Below are 18,808 nucleotides of genomic sequence, written 5' to 3' on the forward strand. Positions count from 1 at the left end.
GGATGGACATCTTTGACACGCCTCTGGCGTAAGGGCAGGGACAGATTATTTATGGAGAATGTGACGTCAACGATCGAAATTCATAGTGGCCTTTGTAAGAGCCGCAATAAAAGGCGCGTTCAAGATGTAGAAATGAGTGAGTATCACTAACTCGACGACAAAAACGAGAACTTGGCAGCGAAAACGACTTATAACAACGCTAATTACACGTTGCTTTCTGACGGGTTGTTCTTTCCAAGTGTCATCATTTAGAGCCACCAAGAAAATCTCTTCCTGGCCAATAAATGGTGCAACTGGCTTTAGCTGAGTGTGCCGTGCAGGCCTGTGAAGGAGAAAGTAAATGAACTTTATTGAGAAGTATGGTCCGGCAGTTTTTGTCGTGACTTTTTTTTTGCTTATGACAGCACTGTTAGGTATCAAGATGCAAAGTCGATAACCACGCATTTGTTATTTTTGTATTCACATATTCGCCGGTGCCATGGGAAAAAGCTGCGCACGAGTTAAACAGGCCACAGCAAAGCATATGCGTGTACACACCTGCATCTGTAAGATTTCCTTACTGGCTGAGGCGGTTCACAGGTTCTGCAGCACTGGAGGGCGCTTCTGAGACGTAGAATATGTTCACTGTATGTCCGAACCAAAAAGAAGGAAATTTTTGAAGCCTAAGGAAAGCTGCAACTTGGAGCCAGAACAAAGATCCTAGAGCGCGCCATGTTCACGAGGACTCAACACGTGAACTAAAACAGGAAAATAATTTTATCTTCAATTTTCTTCCCGGAATCACACTGAAATGACATACCCAGAATAGAGCAGGCATTCATCTAATCGCTAAGTGTAGTACGGGATGCGTTGTCTGGAAGAGATCGGCCATATTCCGGACAGTTCGTTTGTAGGAGATGGGCGTGCACTGAGGTATAGCATATCACATCGGCGGGGAACAAGGCAATCTCAATTTCGGGGAAATCATTTCCGGCGTTTGTGCCTCAGACAGATGTGTTGGGATTGTGATGGGGACCGCATTCGACAGAGCCAGATTATATTGGACTAAGCGTCAAATGCACCTGTCTGCTGCTTACCGCGAATTGTTAATGCAAAGTACTACAGCATATTTGGGAAACCTTGCTCGAAGGCAAAAAACATTCTGCCAAATTTATTTTAGAGTTGAAGGCATCCCTTGATAAAGGTTATGTAAGTGCAAAATGATCAGCGTAAGACCTATAAAAAAAAACTGGAGAAACCATGGACAGTTGTTTCGTTTATCAACAGTCATTAATTCTTTTAAAGAGTGATAGTTAATATGCGGCAAATTTTACCATTACAGCCATACATGTGACTCAAAGAATTCCTTCTTAGCTAATTCATAACTCCGTTTTTCTCAGCTAACTGCGGATAAACTTATGGCGTATTCTTTCTCTTTTTTGTTTATTTGAGTTGTTCTAATTTACAAACACCTTTTCTTTAGCTAGAAAACCAAGCGGCAACAGACACGGAACGAAGGGAGGGAAAGAAACGTCGCTGGGGTTTGCTTATATTGATCAAGAAATTTTTATTCACGTCCAGCCAACAAACTAACAGAAATAGCTTTCGGCTAGAGAGAGAGAGAGAGAAAGCAAGGGTAGGAAAGGCAGGGAGGTCAACCAGAACAGCATCCGGTTTGCTACCCTACACTGGGGGTGTGGGAAAGGGGAATAGAAAGAGGAAGAAAGGGAGAGAGTATGTACTGAGTACGTGTGGGAGGGACAGCGTACACAATGACACTAGGATTTCTCTAAGGTAGGCGGCTTCCCACAAATGGAAACACCTCAAGAGCTCGGAGGACAGAAATAAAACCTTCAAACGAGGATTTGCAACTTCTTTCAGAGCGCGGCTTTTAAGCTCGCGTTCCTGCGCTCAGCGTCGGCGTGCCTGGACATCGTCGTCGTCCGCGCAACCGAGTGAGTGAGCAGAGCTAAGGATGAAAGAGCGAACGCGGAGCGCAGCGGGGGATGAAAATCGAAAAGAGCGCGAGGAGGAAAGCGGAGGAGGAGGCTACAGTACAAGCACAAGGCGGAAAGCAGAGGAGGAGGGTATGGTGAAAGCGTGAGAAGAAAAGTAGCAGTTTCGCCTGGAAGGCGAAGCATCCATCACGATAACAAATTAGTAGACAGCTATGCGAAGTAAGGATAGTAGTTTTATCGGCCGTGCGTGTTTGGAAGCATTAACATACTAACTGAATTAAAAAGCATGGTGTCAGCGCGGACAAGCAGACAAACACATCAGACTCGTTGAACGGAGACACTCGCTGTCGAAACGCTGGTGTGAGCAAGCGCGGGAGCAGCATCGTGCCGTCGATCGCTTCAACGCAAGAACACAGCGCGCACAAAAGTAACCAGCTGTCTGCAGATCCGTTTAATAATACGGCGCGCGCATGCGCGCGCGGCCGTGCGAAGTACGCACTTGTTGACGAAGTCGAAGCCGCCCCTACCCTCTCCCTCCCGCGCTGCCTTCTCGCCTTCCTTCATAAATCGCGCGCGAGATTGAACCGCGGTCAGTACCCCTTGCGCCCGGTCGCGTAATGCGCAGTTGCTACCGGAGCACAACGCCGCCCGCTCCCTCTCTAGCATCGTCGCACGGCCTTTCGCGCGACAGAAGACGGCGCGTTTCTTCTCCACCTTCTTCCTTCGCGTGCGCCAGATTGAGCCGTGATCGTCGGCTTCCCTCGCGTGCTTTCGCTCACACATGTAGTGTACGACGCGCGACGAGGGCGATATCGCCCTTGAACTTCGAGTGGAACATCACGGCGACGGCAAAATACGGCTGGAGTGTCCACATAATTGATATCGTAATAGAAAGCGTAGTAGTACCGCTCTGCGGCGACGCTTGCTACGAGATGGCGCCATAGTAACGTACGTCGTCTGCTCACCGATGGCATGCGCTCAGCGGGTCCAACGATACTATATGAAAGCAAAGTGCTGCATCAGCGGATGTCTGTTTGCATCGGCTGCCGCGAATCTCGCCCACGCGTCACCCACGCGCTCGTTGTCGCGATCTTCCGATTAGCGAGGCCCTTGCGCCACACTTCGCTCCGTTTGCAACGTGCCGCACGAGACAGGTTGTCCGCAGCAGCCAATATATCGCGAAATGAAAATACGTAAAGAATTCCGCTCAAATTTCGTATTAAGGAGTATGAGAATCGTCGGCGAATTTTTTTTTTTTCAAGAGTAAATGCATGAATGATTGAGCCAGAAAAGCAAAAACATACCGCCATGTCGCAGCGCTGTTCTTTCATGGCTTGACAATCTTGCTTTCACACTATAACAGCTGCTTTACAATGTAAGTCCTAACAATCAAGAAAGAGAGAGGGAGAAGACACAAGACATTTCTAAACTTCTTTTATTGTTCCCCCATTCCGCAATAACACATAACTCGGGGTTCAAGGCATTCAACTCAAAGGAGCAATCGCCGAGGCAAAACGTCATCGCACCGACACAACGCATTTGCGTAACAACAAAGTTCACAGACTCTACATTAGTGAAAAAACGTGTTGTCACCGCTTTTGAACAACCAAAAAAAATAACATTCAAAGTTTGGGGGCAACATTTCAGGAATTAGACAACATGCACAAACAGCGTCGTCACCACGGGTTTGTAACGTGATACATTTGTAGCGAGCACGACGCGTCCAATCTCAGTGTGAGTGACATTTTTCTCCACGCTTTCCCCCAATTCTTGCAATGTTTCTGATTTTCTCAGGTCGGAAAGCAACAAATATTTATCAATCCAAGTGCGCACATTTTGCCGTACGATGCGTTGACAACACTCCTTGTCTGCAGCGGACAACTAATCACTCATGTTTTCGCATTTAAGCAGCGTCAGCAAAACTGGAAACAACAAAAGGACTTCAGGAGTGCCGATCCTAGTTTCTTATAGTTGCAATTACACGGTGTTCAGTTTGTCAGATGAAGTCGCCTAACGGAGCATGAGAATGAAAATTTAGTGCAAGAATCTATTTTTATTACACGTCAATGCTGCAAGTATTATTCAGGAGGAACCGTGTTACGTAATTATGCACCTGTTCTGGCAATGAAAATGCGCAAGAAATGCTGCGCCAGCGAGTTCACTGGAACAAGCCACTAAAGAAACCTCACGGAGACACTCAGTATCCATGCATATAGCCATTAAAAATGAAACAACTCAAGTGATTATGCGAGCACCCGTAACTTTTCACGCTATAGGTTCGCAAGAAAATTCTCCCCGCTTGGCAAGCTTCACGACTTAGCACCCTTCATCCATTTTTTTTTCAGTATTTTGTTTCAACCTTGGGGGCTTACTTTAGCTTGTAGCATTCAGGAAAGCAAACATATTCACAATGAACATTCAGCGCAAGGCTGAAGCCCATTATATATTCTCGGGCAATAAGCGCAAATCTGTTCACCCCTGTGTAACTGTTGTGAAGGGAGGGTGAGGTATGTTGGCCTTTCTTTCTTTCTTTTTTTTTACCTTGTTATTCTTGTTGATGCCTCTCACAGTAAACGTCTTGTGCTTTGCTTTGTTCATATCGTCCAAGCTGAAACACTCGGAAGGACATACAGAATAAACGCTATGTACACGCATTCGGAGGCCCGAATACAGCAGATACGGGGCATCCCCGTGACTCTAGAGTCGGCTTTGAAGGGTACGATCTCATCGCCACGACACTGGCTGACTCAGAGGCGAAAAAAAAAAAGAAAGTTTGCTAAGGGCACAACATCGAGCTCTACATTAATGGGCCACCGATCGGGCAAGACGTGACAGTCACCGTTACGACTGGGTAATGTGGGTAATCACTGTAGCCAGTGGAATATAGCTTTTTGGGGGCATAGCTCGCGTATCACGATTACGACCGAAGAACGAAAAATAATTATGCGGCGTGGCAACGCACAAACTGGCTGAAGAGCGCGTGTATTTGCGTATTCAGTTATGGCGGAACGTGTTGGGAGCTGTACATGACATATACCCCGGCTTCGCCTAGAGAGGTGTGGGTTTTCACACTATGGCAGAGTGTGCTTGCACGAAATGAGCTGACAGCATAGTAAAGGCCGAGAAATCAAAAAAAGAAGTACGTAAAAAGGTAACTGCTAGGCTACCTCATTACCAGCTGTCGAAGTTTTTGGGTGCGTGACACATTGTCGTTCATTTGGTTATCTTCGGAAATTTCGCTTTGTATTTCACTGTCACCTCACGCATAGGCAGCACTTGACAGAGGACTCTGGTGACGCGTTTCGACATTAAAAATGAAACGTTATGGTTTGTATACAAGACCTTTTCGTTCTCATTACTAGCAAGCAACGAGAGCAGCAATGGCCTCCCTGGACCCCGTGTGAAAAGCGAACGAGGTGGTATGGCCACGTGGCACGAAAACATCGACGGACACGCACGAAACGGACACACTCTCGACAGGATTAAAATCTGGAATGTCAAAACGGCACATCCATTCTAGCTCGGCGCATCAGTGAGGAATCACTGACCTAACCTGCCCTGACACAACAGTAACGTCCGACTTCACTATACACGTAATGAAATAGCTTTCCCTTTAACCGAACCTAATGAACAAGAAAGCCTGAGCGTAGGTTTATGTGCTGTACAAAATATAAGCGAGGGCGCATCGCTGTCTATCTCAGTATCACTGCTGCCAAAAAGGCTTGGCTACTCGAATGACCGTCGCAAATTTTGTCGCGATGTTTTTTGTTTGATTACATATGCGTTTACAAGATAACGTCATCTTTAGTGCTTTTATTTAGCGGCTTCTTTACGTACATTTGTGCATTTGTTCAGCCTAGCACGTAACATTTGACATGGTGCCCGAAAGTGATTTTCTTTCTCATCAGTTTCGGGTAGAGGTTATTTAACAAGGGCTGGTATTATTGCCCTGATTTTTTTTTTTTTTTTTGAAGCCAGAATACGAGTAGTCCACTGGCAGGTTCCGTTAACTGAATCATCTCTTGCGAATAGCATTCACTCAGCCACGAATTCCTAACCCTTAATGTTGGATAATTGCTAAATCTTGACTTCGACAAGAGTTAAGCGGTTCAAGTTTTCTCTTGAACTGTTTGTTCCTCGTAATAGACAGACAAGCGTACTTAATGTTTGCCGATCTTTTTTTAGAGTGTTTGTTAACGCTAGAGTATACATAGTCATTTGATAGACGACGATGTTTCTCCCTCCTAGAAAATATTTGCTTTATATAAGTAAAAAAAAAAGATGACACGTTCGCGAAAATGAGAACCTAAGCTTTGACCATCATGTCCAAAAATAAGATTTCATGGTCCACATACACTTTTAAACTTTGCTTCGACAGTATATCTGGTGTTCGTGGTGTACTACGTGGGAGAAGGGGATTAAAGCATTGGGAAAGCGTAGCTGAAATATTCCCGCACTTGCCTTGGCCCTGGTTGCTGAATTCACGCACCGGGTAATTTCGCAATAGAAAGCAGTCAGTTTCTTAATGTTGTCTTATCTGTCGTTATCACTCAAGCCTCAATAAAGCGCGGGCAGGAGCATCACCTGACAACGAAAAAGCTCTATTTAACATCGATTGGAGGCGCTGGTTTCTTAGGTCTTTCGCACGGCGAGAAACAATTCACCAAGAAACAGTGAAAACAAAATGAAGAGCGATTTGTGCTTCTGCGCGTAATTTTCATCTGATTCACAATTTGACTAGTGTTTAAATTTACTCGCAGCTCTTCGCGATAAAACAAACGGTTAAAATGGAAGGTAAACTGAAGCAGCTCATGGAAATTGTTGTAATGCTTTATAAAACGTTACTAATGCTCTAGAAGTTCTAGCATTTGTTCGTGTCTCTTTCTTTTTTAATGAGAGAGATACCAAGAAAAAATAAAGCTCCATTCATATGTTACTTTTTTGTGCTTGATGCTACTGACGCTGGGCTCGTTTTCTTTTTGATGAACAACTGAAACTGCAAGGAAGTCAAGGCGTTAAGCTCTGGGGCTTGCACGGTAGGCTTGCACGTTAAGTGGAGTGAGGAGGTTGGGGTAGGTGTTCGTGTGTTTCTGCCGGAGTGTTCTGGAAGCCCGAGAAAGAGTTTGACAAGTGTGTCTGTGCTGTGTTCAAAGTGTGCCGGGTCTGAGTCGCAGGTGGGTGTATGCGCGTGTTCTTTGTGGCGTGTTACACGAACGCGGGACATCAACTGGCAGCCTGTAGAGTTGCACTCATCTCATGCGTACGATACATCTACACACACGCGCGTGCACACAAGACCAAGTATAGATTGGGTATACACATTATTTCATATACTTGTATGTATGTATATATATATATATAACTCTCATTTGCTTTGAAGAGTGTAAAATCGCATTCCATTTGTTGTTGAAGGAAATGCGATACTACAAGAAGCTACGCGCTTGCAAGCGGGGCTGAAAATGGAACGCCCACAGCTGGCCAACCGCTTTTCAAAATGTTTGGTACTACGTAAAAATATCCACGTGTCTGTCCTGGAATGTAGATCACTGTGTTTCTTTCCTTTTGTGTGCGAGAGTTGCAAGCAATCATTCCTTAAGGTTATCCAGGAATTCCAATTCTTATTGTCAGAAAGAAGAGCAATTGCTCTGCAAGCTATATATGCACTGTTCTTTAGGGAGGGGGGGGGGGGGGGATAACACTGCTGTGCAACCATGCCTATTAGCAGTGTCAATGTTCAACAATTATACGTTTTCAATAACAGTACCATCTTCCTTTCTCTAAAGCTTTCGTTTCATCCTTTTCACAGTGCCACTCTTTTTTTTTTTTTAAATGTGGCGTCACATGTTTTAAAGAATTAGTATTTCCGGGAGGTCTACGTGAACACCGCACAATTCTTCACAGTTAGCTAGAAATTGCACGGAAGTCTTATTCAACAGTAGACGGTGTCCAAACCCAGAATCCGGTGACCGTTTCTCCGGAGTAACAGAAATAGATCTCGAAGGCTATGGTTTTGCGAGCAGCATGCGCCGGAAGCAATTACATGAGCCGGAAACACCTAATGGCCGCCATGTTTTGGTCACCACCTATGTGAGGTAGCTCTTCTGATGTATTAGTATGAACATTAATCCTTTAAGTCGCGGTGCGCATATTTGCGGTGTGCACCGACTTGTTTTGCTAGGTTTCTTTTTTTTTTAAATTGTGGCAATACAAATTAAAAAAAAAATCACTGGCCGGAAGCTTTAGGTGGATTTTACGCCTACGTAATCTCTGTGTCTTCAATTCACTTCAATATGCTACGTATGGCTACGCAAATGGCCAAATTTGCTGAAGGCACTACCGTGTCCAACGTGCCGTGTTCCTTCAACAATGGCGAAAGGAAAAAAAAACTTTTTTTTTCGTAATGCTTACCGCACATCTTGTGCATACACAACGAGCCCGTAATTCAATTTTTACAAGAAAAAGAAAATGCAACATGACTGGCTTCGCATTGCCGAGGCATTTATTTGCTTTGTCATAATAAAAATTTATTATAAAACGACTAGAGCGTCATACTACAGCCTCGGCTATCCTTCAATGGTGTGTCAAGCGCCTTGGAATAGAATTAAGTAACTACGGCACGTTTATTGACGGCCTATCATGACTCTTGACTAAAGGGGTTAAATCAGCAATGCAATGAGCTCGTCCTATTAGCATTTTTTATACTGGCGATACTACCGTTATGATGCCGTTCGCTAGTATCTAGTGGCACTTGACAGCAAAGGCAAAGCAGCAAATTTTTTTGTTAATTGCCATCATCGCTATAAAAAAAAATATCTGCTTTGGCATGCGTGATTTGGTTTTAATAATATGTGCATAAGTGCTGTACTCTCATTCCAATTTTGTGAGCACTTTTATGCGTGGGTGATATTTCAGGCGACTGTGTAGAATGCGAATGAATCTCCTGACATTTCAAGTAGCGTCGACCACCCTCCTTTAGCGCAGCAATTTACAGTAGCTGACTGTTGTTTATATCTACAATAAACGATGTAGTTCTTTTTTTCCTGTTGTGAGACCATGTGAGTTTTTAAAGAAGAAATACCCACTAAAGCACTCACTCTGCGTAATATTGGCAGCTACTTACTAGTAACTTTATCAATCTTTCTTCAAATCTGTAGCTCGTTACGAAAGCTTTAAATATAACCTGTCGTAGCACTGCTTAACAGAAGCTTTCGAATGTGCCTTTTTCAATTCCCTTGTCTAGCTTCCCATGTGAGGAAACAAAACGTTACCTTAAACAGAACTATCAAACATGGGGAGTGCCATTTGTTGCAAAGCGGTGGTGCAGCATATTCCTTAGCAGATACCTTACGTAATCAACAAAATGACACTCTTTCTCCAAACAAAAATTTGGCTTAGGAATCTAGAGCTTGCTGCCATATCAATGCATATATCACTTGTTCCCGCCATACCAACTTGCTCCCGAAAATTTTAAGAAAACAGCTTGATTTTGGGACCAACCCGGTAAGGTGTGAATGAAAGTTTACATGTTACTCAACAAATTATTTGTGAACTTTTAAAATGACTTCCTAAACCGAAGGTATGACATTCAAATTAATGTGTAGCTCTTCCACACAGTAGTGAAGTACTGTGAAAAAAAATTGGGGTTTACGTAAAAGTTAACCACAAACTGCACACCTGGTTTCGCAGCGATCAGACTTTTAAGATGTTCCAATAGCCAATGGCTATCGGGTGAAAGGGGACAATACAATTATCAAATTTTCAGCAAATAGTTTACATGCATGAATATTCAGCGAATAGAATGTTATAACGCATTGACCTATAGCAAGCGCGTTGCGCAGTCCTTGTTACTGAAATGCGCATTCGCGAAAATCAGTTGCCAGCAATCGCGTGTTTAGAGGAAGAATTCTTACACGCTATTCTGGAACGTTTTTCAGAATATTTGAAGAAAACACACAGCCGAGACCCGGCTGTGCGTTTGCCGCTTTCCCAGCAGACTTTTTCTTGCAGATTTAATAAACTAGACCATTTGGCGCTTTGTAAGAGCTGCAACAAAAGTAGTTTGCCTAAATACGGAAATGTTAACTGCGTGATTGTTCCGTTAGCAAGCGTCAAAGATTCCTAAGCTTTGGTGGGGCGCTGGGGAGGGACGTACAATTCACCAAAACCTCTCTGGTACCAGGTTTCTTTTTTCCTTCTTTTTTTCGGAGCAGCGCTTATGTTGGAAAGATCTGTTTCTGCAATTTGAATTCAACGCTGATAATCACTCATTAATTTAAGGAGCCTACAAGGTATGTTTCAGTGCATTGCCATAACATGGCAGTATATTATAGTTGCCTAAAAAAATTATCCGCAAGGAATTTTTTGTGACGATAGCTGCACGCTTTTGAAGAGCGAGCAAAACTCTCTTTGGGGTCGGTACGTTCCCTCCCCATCGTCCTAGCAACCATAATTGTGCTAGTAGCATGTTCTTAGCGCGCAATCTCAAGGTAATGGCGTGCGTATAAAAATTCTTGTTTTGCGCGCATGACATTTTTTTTTCTCCTAGAACATAGATTTTCAGTTCACACACATACATATAACATTCATGCACAGAAACAAAACAAAAATACATCTTTAAGACTGCTTTTCATGCATTTTCGCAAGATGTGACGACGGCAGATTTAGACAAGAAATTTCGGAATACATCCGATTCGAAATGTTGTTTGTAATGCTTTATTTTAACCTTACCTTCTGTCTGTATGTTACTATGAAATATGCGCCAGCTGTGGATTATTCTAAGTGGTTAATTCTCGAGTGTAGGTCATCAGGTTTTTTTTTCCTTTTTTTGTTTTCACATGCGTATTTGACTGGAGGATTTTACGTGGCTCGAGGTGGAATAGAGGTGTCAAGCAACCTACTTGTGCAACACTCGTCGCATACGCAAGCGGAGCGGAGCGCGTTAGAATGTTTGAAAGCTTAATGGCGCGTACGCAGGTAAATGCTTGTCCACATACAACCGTCAGGATTATTTCCCAATGCGTCTCTTCGAGCGTATACCATTGCAGAAGCGAACGCTGCCGCGGCATACAAGGCTAAAAGAAACACGCTTTACGGATTCGCTTCTATAACAACACGAAACACGGCAAGTCAGTCAGACTGAACTCTATGCGTACGCCAACGCACTCGCGCATACACAAACCATGTGAGAAACCTGCTACTCTACACCAAATGTAAAACGAACAAGACTAAAACAAGTCCGTCTCCCAGCTTCCAGCCAAAAAGGAAAACGAAGCAACGAGCTAACTAATCGCTACTCAACGAGAAGTGTTCGCACGCGATTGCACGCAAAAAAAGCATTCACGGAGAGTGAAAGAGAGCGGCGAGCATGCCCCAACACTCATCCTGAAAATGCGTATTCTGCAGAGTCTTCTTTCAGTCGCCGACGGCGGAGTAGGGCGCTCCATCCCACTTTCTCACTGGACAAGTTTTGATCACACTCGCGGCTTCCACGGAAGGACGCGCAACTCTTGACGCGGTGGCCAGCACAATAGGCGCACAGCCTCACAGACACACACACACACAACCACACACTGCACGCCGACGACCACCACCAGACGGCGCGACGTGACGGACATAACGGGCAGCTTGTCAGCTGCGCTCTCTTCGCTTCATCTTCTTAGTGGGTCTCACTGGACGACGGTTTATGTCAAAGGTATGCGCCTTCCATTGGAGGCTCTCTTCACCGTTGCGGTGCCCATGTCACCCTCAGTGCCGTGCCCTTTTTTGCTATCGCTTCACGCCATGCGTCGGTCAATTGGATAGAATTCTCTTAAGTAGCCAGGCAGAGGCTTCAGGTGCAGTTTCTGGAATCATTTTATGCAAGAGTGGCAAGAGTATCACATATTTTATCTTTCCTTTTACTACATCTCGAAAATTAATTTTGGGTGCCGAATCTTTGTCTGATCGAGGTCATCCTTACATTTAACTCAATGATTTGCGCGCGTCTCGAAGTGTGGAAAATCAACCTAAGTACTTTATATTTGTCGTCTTACGCAGAACAGCAAGCAAGGCGTGCATGCAGATGTGTTTGCAGCCTTAAGGTTAACTTGAGGTCATCTGTGACCGGTGTCCTTGTTGATTATTCACCGCTCCGACAAGGCAAGGTGGATGACATGGTCGCCTAACTCAGGCAGTAGGGTCAGGGCTTTTAAACACACGTGCTGTGCCGCGCGCAGGTAGCGTCAGTCACCGCGGTGCACATCGGGAGAGGGGACGGGGAGGGCGGGAAGGGAGAGAAGGCCTGTCTCTTTCTTGTTCTTGGTCAGTCGAGCGACTCTTCACTGCACTGACTTCCGCCGATCGCTTGCGGCAAGTCGGACACAACACCACTGCACCAAAGCAACGCGTGCACGATGCATTGCTTTCCGTTCTCTCCTCCTGCGTGGAATGCTGCTCGTCAAATCGCCGAGAGGAAAGCCGATGGCCGTCGATGGTCCTTTGTTGCCGACTGCCAGGCGGCGCTTCTCCGAAGGAATGATTGGCCGTTGAGCGGCTAGAGGCGCGGCGCCGTGCCCACATTGTGGCATGGGCCGTGAAATCCACAGTCTTACGGTCTAGTCACAATGGCCAGGGCCACCAGCACCAGTGCCGACATCAGAAGCTGCAGTGTCGAACACGCTGCAAGCCGGGCGCTTCCGCCGCACACGTGGTAATCCTCCTGCGATTCCACATGGAAATATTCTATCATCATTGAAAAATATTTCAAAAATAACTTGTGAACGAATGATAGTCAATTTTCTCTCTCTTTTCGTTTTTTTTTCTCCTCAGATTTCCAATGTTTAAGTCGACCTTTTCTGTTCTGCAGCGTGACAACGTAACGGCAGCTTCAAAAGGCACACAGAGGAGCTGTATATCAAGGACCTGTACGTTCGAGTGATTTGGACACTAAGCCGGTTCTCTCGCGCCACGTCCAACTGCAAATTGCGCAAACGTGACGTATCGGGCGCTAATATACACGTGTATTCATGCATGCGAGTGTTGCTCGGTATCCCCTTTCTCAATAAAGAAAAGAACTGGGCTAATTAGTTTGACAGGTAAGAGGAAAGTTATGCGGGGCTTACATCTTCTCTTCATGAGTATTTGGATAGTCATAAATCTGTTCTCCTACCTTCAATTTCTCTCTCGCATGACGCACATTACATTCAGTGGACACTGTTGGTTACACTCAAAAGGGAATAAGGGTGTGGTTTGTAGACTGTAAAGGTGTAAAGGGAAGGGTGTAATTTTTTTTTGCGCTGTAGACTTAGCAGTGCGCAAAGGACAGGAACAAAGACAGATGTAAAACAGAATGGGCGCAGTCCTGTTTTACGTGTTTCTTCTTCGTAACCGCTTTCTTTTTGCATGCTGCTTGGCTCTATACTTAGACAATGAACCAATCAACCCAACACAAGGCTTTACCATGTTGCATTTAGGCCCGTACAAATATAACCACGGGAAAAATAGAGATTTGTTCGCGGTTTCAAACATTAGGAACTGGAATGCGAGCGCTTTATGAAGCTAATGAAATGTTCCAAAGTAGCAGTGCAAACAATCTCCTTCTGTATTTTGTTAACTGTAATGTACTAATTTTCAATGTAGAAATCGCAACCGGAAGTACAGAAGCAAACTCACTTTGTCATGGTCAGCGTAGCATTTGTCGGGCCTACGTCTGTACCTCAGTGGGTGGTCACATGGTGCGGGGTCTTCAACTGCGAGCAAAGTGACATTTAAGTCTTTGTCGCCTCAAACTGCTTGTCGATCGTGTTTCACACAGCGTGCAGTATTTCAATAATCGCTCTAACAAGCTCCCAATAATTAAAAACCAGTAATGCTCCCGCGATGGTATAGCTAGAAATTTATGAAATTATTATTGGCCGCAGGGAAGCCAACAACAGTTGCCTCCTGTGAGAGGGCAAACTGAAGCGAGACAACGTCAGTTGTCATTCATGTTGTAGCTGATTCAACTTGCTGCCATAGCCTATTTATGAAACAGCAAAAAGCTATTCCTGACTAAGATGCGCGACTCCTCAGGCAGATGTATGGACTAAGCACGCGGTATCCCTGAAATTCCACAAAACACAACTTGAAACTACACAGGACATATTTTGTTATATATAGTCGCTTTCACTCTATACCTCCAAGATCTCCGTTGCGGATAGAAGCACAGTAAGCTGGGCTAGTTGGTATGATCGACTTATGAAAGTTGGGCGCAGTTGTAATGGTGTAAATGAACAACAATTCTATCCTTTTGTTCTGTTTTTTTTTTTTTCTGGCCGAGATTATTATGACTCGGTTTTACTGCGTGAGGTTATCTCGTGAACTGCGCCCACCTCGGCATGTACCTCGTCATTTTTTTTATGTACATATTCCTTGGTTTTTCTAAATAAACTTAGTTGCGACTCCTGCAAGGTGCCGTCCTCTTTACTGAGTTTGTGTATTCGTGCAGTGATTTTCACGGTGCCTCTCAAGGGTATTACATGAGATGAGAGCAGGGGTTGGCGAAAACGAAATTATTAAATGCTGTTCACTTTGTTGCAGTGTGCGATGCGGAGCAACTTTTCTCCGTGGAGGCAGATGAACTGGTAAGAGTCACTCTGTCTACGTCACAAAAAAAAAAAACAGAAACAGCACTAAGTACGAATCGACACCTAACGTGCATGTATCAGCATGATCTTGAAGTCTTGGATGTTGTACTCGGCTGTACTCTTGCGCGCATCGGCGCCGGTATTGACCCAGACGCTAAGTTTTGGCAGTCGCTTCTAACCGCCGCGAAAGTAGAGTTTAAACGTTGTTTCAAGTCGCCATTCATCCCTTCCGGAATAAGCTATCTCAGAAAAAAAAAATACACTGACGAACAAAGCGAACAGAAGTGGGTCAGGCGACGATGGGACGGCACACGCTGTGCCTGTGCGACGCAACCAACCTTCGACTGGCGCCTGTAGCGGCGTCGGCGGCGGGTCGCAGAAGACGGGCGCGCAGGGCACGGTCGATATCACCAGGACCACGTTGGTGTAGCCCACGCGTCCCACGCCGTACTGCCTGTTGTGGGCCGCCGCGTGCAGCGAGGAAAGAGTATACTGTCAGTGGCACGATGGGGCTCTCTGCCGAAATTACTATCCCCCTCCCGCACTGGGCGATCCTGCACAGCCACGTGGTGAGAACTCCACACAGACGTAGCAAAAAGCAAAAAAAAGACACGCGGCAGTGATGTGTTCTTTGTGTGTGCATATATATATATATATATATATATATATATATATATATATATATATATATCTTTATCTTTATATCTTTATATATAGAAAGAGAGAGAGAGACTCTGTTCGAAGACGTCGCTTCTATTGAAGGCAGCTCAATGTACTCTTAATTTCGTTTCACATACGTTCCAGCGATAAATGGAAAAGTTCGCAAATATCTTCCTTTAACTGAAATGAAACGGCGCTCTACATTAATTGTAAATTTATGGCAGCCACCGTTGCATTTAATTAAGTGGATAATATTTGTAAAAATTGCCCACTTCTCGCTTGAACCTGGGAGAAACGAGACGAGATTAAGTGTGTGCGTGTGCGCGTGCGTGTACGCGCGCACGCGCGCATGAATTACGTTTATCGAGATCAACATACAATAGACAACACAAGAACAATCTATCTGCGTTTTTTCACTCGCAACAACGCTTCCTTTGGGCACATGGGCATAATTTCAACATAACTGACAATTATCAACGAATGTAATTTCTTGCTCAATCATAGAAAGGGACGTGCGACAGATGCATCCTTCTTTGTTCTTCTGAATATGATAGGGTTCTATTATAAGGCGAGTATTACTGTATTTCTGGTGCTGGGATGCTAATATTTCCATCAAGTTGGCAGGTTGCAGTCTTTCCCGCAACGCATATGTGCTAACGCGTCCGAATGACCGCCCTCGTGATCATTGAGCCGCCATAGCAACATCAATAATACGTGTATCTTCTCTAAGCGTTGGCATGAATTCGTTGAAAAATCACGCTAATTTCTTTTAAGTTTTCAGTTATGTCTCTTTCTAACCTCACAACGTTTTATTCGAGCAGCTGTATACCTTACATTTACAAGCAGTTCCCGTTATCAGGTAATTTCACCACATAGGCATATATATACAACTACATTATAGGTGTAGGCGTCTCACCACATAAAAATGATATTTGGTAACATTCAGCACGCTTAACAAATTTGTTCATTCTGATCGAAATTAGTGACCTTAAATGTTTCGAAAACAACCGAGCGGTAAACGTTGGAGGCCGCGACGCTGATTATTGGCATGCAACCAATTTTCGATCATAAGTGAACCTCAAAATGTCCACAACAAGAAATGTGCAAAGTCGTTTCGAAGCCAAAATGACGACTGTTTAAGTATTTCTTTCACTGTTCATCATTTTACATGCTGACTAAATGGTAAATGCTTTTAAATGCGTTCGTCATAGAAAACTCTACGGAAAGAAGCAAGCAACTGCTAACATTTTCTTCTGACTAAACCTACGTTTTCGTTCGACTAAGGTTCTGGTAAACTTGCTTTCGATTACATTCTGCCATCCAAGTTGCTGATACTGCTATGCCAAGCGTATCGCTGAGATTGGAAAAAATCGGCAGTGCCACCAGAGATGCGCTAAAGATTCATTATATCCGCGAGAATGGCAGGCGGAGCTGTTGCCCTATCCCATGAGAGAAATAAGGCTCTAGAATGCGCAAGGCCACCGAAGTGATAACGCACTTCTCGACGGGAACTGTGTCGTGCCAATGCTTGAGACTTACGCGAGCGAACACTTATCTGCGGGTGTGCGCCCACTGGTTCTTTCTTTTCTTCGTTTCCCTTTCCCGTATGTAGGGTAGCCAACCGGGCACGTCCACGGTTAACCTCCTTGCATTTTTTTTCTTTATATAACACACGTTATTTTTTTTACCTCTACTTTCTATACTATTGAGGAATCGTGACGCCTCGCCGTCTTTCGGAGTGCCTGAACTCCTTTCGTGGCTCGCACGGCCACGGGTACTGTAGTAAAATAAACTAAGATGTGCTATGGTAAGAACGGAATGGCGGTACTCTGATGACCACACTTTGTACGAGACGCAAGCAAGACCGCTTCAGTTAACAAGAAGAACGCGGTGGTGCTGCATGGGTGCTTTAGGGCAGCAGGGACATAGAAACGTGTTTCCTTTAATGCTGCAAGTGCTTCTGTACTGTGTGGTGACGGTATGCGGTTACAGTGGCCGATTGTGATTGTATGTCTATGCTCCTTTCTTTCTTTATCTCTACTTTGCTATCACTTTACCCCCTTCTGCTCTCTCCCCAGCGTAGTGTAGCAAACCGGACCTTCTCATCTCGTTAACTTCCCTCCCTTTCCCCTTTCTTCTCTCTCTTTCTCTTTCTCTCTCGCACACACACTGCGCTAGCAGCTTCAAAATTTACGTGCGCTACTGGTACGGTCACTGTCGTATCAGTTTTAATTAATTCTGGTCGCTTCTAGGAAATGAAAAAAGCCCTTAATTAGTTAAGTAACTTCAGAAGCTCTGAAATATGTATTTTTCCAAATACGCCTTGCATTTCCGAAGCTCGAAGTCCGTAAATTCAAATGATCTGAAGTTTTGTTTAGAAATACGTGCTAAACCGGCAAGAAAGTTCTGGCTCTTCAAAAATTAATATTAAGAGCAGGCTTTATAATTGAGCGAAAAAAAAATTTGAAATTAACGCCCGCTTAGTAGAAGGGCACCAGCTTAAGTATAATAATAATAATAATAAGCTGGGCAGTTCGACTCGGGACTTCATCGATCGCTTCGCTGCTAGGCGCAATTTTAGAGCCTGCTCAATAATTTGGTGGAAGACAAGACATTTTTCTTCGTCACACTAATGGTGGGCACCATTAATAAACACGCACATGCGAGAAGATATTTCCCTATAAAACCCTGCCACGCTAGGCTCTTGCATACTTATTTCAAACACTATTTTTCATTCACATCTTCGCGGATGTGCAGCAAGAAAGAACAGGGTGAAGTGGAAGCGCATAATAGTGTGAGTGTGTGCGTAAAATTAAGCTGACGGGCGACACTTTTTCCACATCAATTTCTTATAGAGCGATACGACAAACCATATCCACACTAAAAGTAATTTCTTCTGTTTGTCGTTCCCATTTCTTCTCCTATTTTGGCGCTTTTTTCCTAAATAAGTTCACCTCCTTACCATCAATTGGAGTTTTTCCTTGCGCCTGGTCTGTTCACGTCCTGTTAACCCAGGCGGTAGATGCCTCCGTATATCCGGAGACAACGAACGCAAACGAAACATGGTCAGGTCTACGAGGCTTCATGATAGACTTTAAGAACGTTGCCCCCTACCGATCCATAGTGTACGCGGTTTGTTTGTGCTCGTCTCTCTTTCTGTCTATCTGTCTCCTCCTTCCACTCCTTCCCTTTTACCCCCTTAACCCTTCCCCCATCGCAAGGTAGCCAACCAGAACTACCTCTCGTTAACCTCCATGCCTTTCTATGCATCATGTCTCTGTACTTGCCTTGCGCAAGCAGAAATGAACTATAACGCTTCCACAGTATTTACTTGTCGCAGTCGCAGACGAGAATGCACTTTATAATTGATAGCCGCACCTGAATCTGCCCCCTATTTCAACAAGTGGCGGCTACCCGCCGCGGTGGCGCCTTAGCTATGGCGTTCTGCTTCGGGGCAGGGGGTCGTGGGTTCGATTTCCGCTAGCCGCGGTCGCATTTCGATGTGCGTTAAATGCAGAAACGCTCGTGTACCATGTTTTGGGCACACGATAAAAGAAAAATGCCCCCAAAGTTGTCAAAATCATTTGACGCCCTCGACAAACAACACGT

General features: G+C 44.6%; 1 protein-coding gene across 2 annotated transcripts in view; it reads right to left on the bottom strand.

Moving 5' to 3' along the window:
- Positions 1-3,354: 3,354 nt before the first annotated feature.
- Positions 3,355-18,808, bottom strand: part of LOC126521796 (voltage-dependent calcium channel subunit alpha-2/delta-1-like) — a 156,285-nt gene continuing 140,831 nt past the window's right edge. For both annotated transcript variants that reach the window (XM_055066215.2, XM_050170494.3), the window contains exons 36-38: positions 14,878-14,993; positions 13,587-13,663; positions 3,355-12,633 (exon numbers count right to left, since the gene is read on the bottom strand). In XM_055066215.2, coding sequence (XP_054922190.1) covers positions 12,523-12,633; positions 13,587-13,663; positions 14,878-14,993 — 304 coding nt within the window. In that variant the 3' untranslated portion in view covers positions 3,355-12,522. The remainder of the gene's footprint in view (positions 12,634-13,586; positions 13,664-14,877; positions 14,994-18,808) is intronic.

The sequence above is a fragment of the Dermacentor andersoni genome, chromosome 6 (assembly GCF_023375885.2).
Source record: "Dermacentor andersoni chromosome 6, qqDerAnde1_hic_scaffold, whole genome shotgun sequence".
NCBI classification, from domain to species: domain Eukaryota; kingdom Metazoa; phylum Arthropoda; class Arachnida; order Ixodida; family Ixodidae; genus Dermacentor; species Dermacentor andersoni.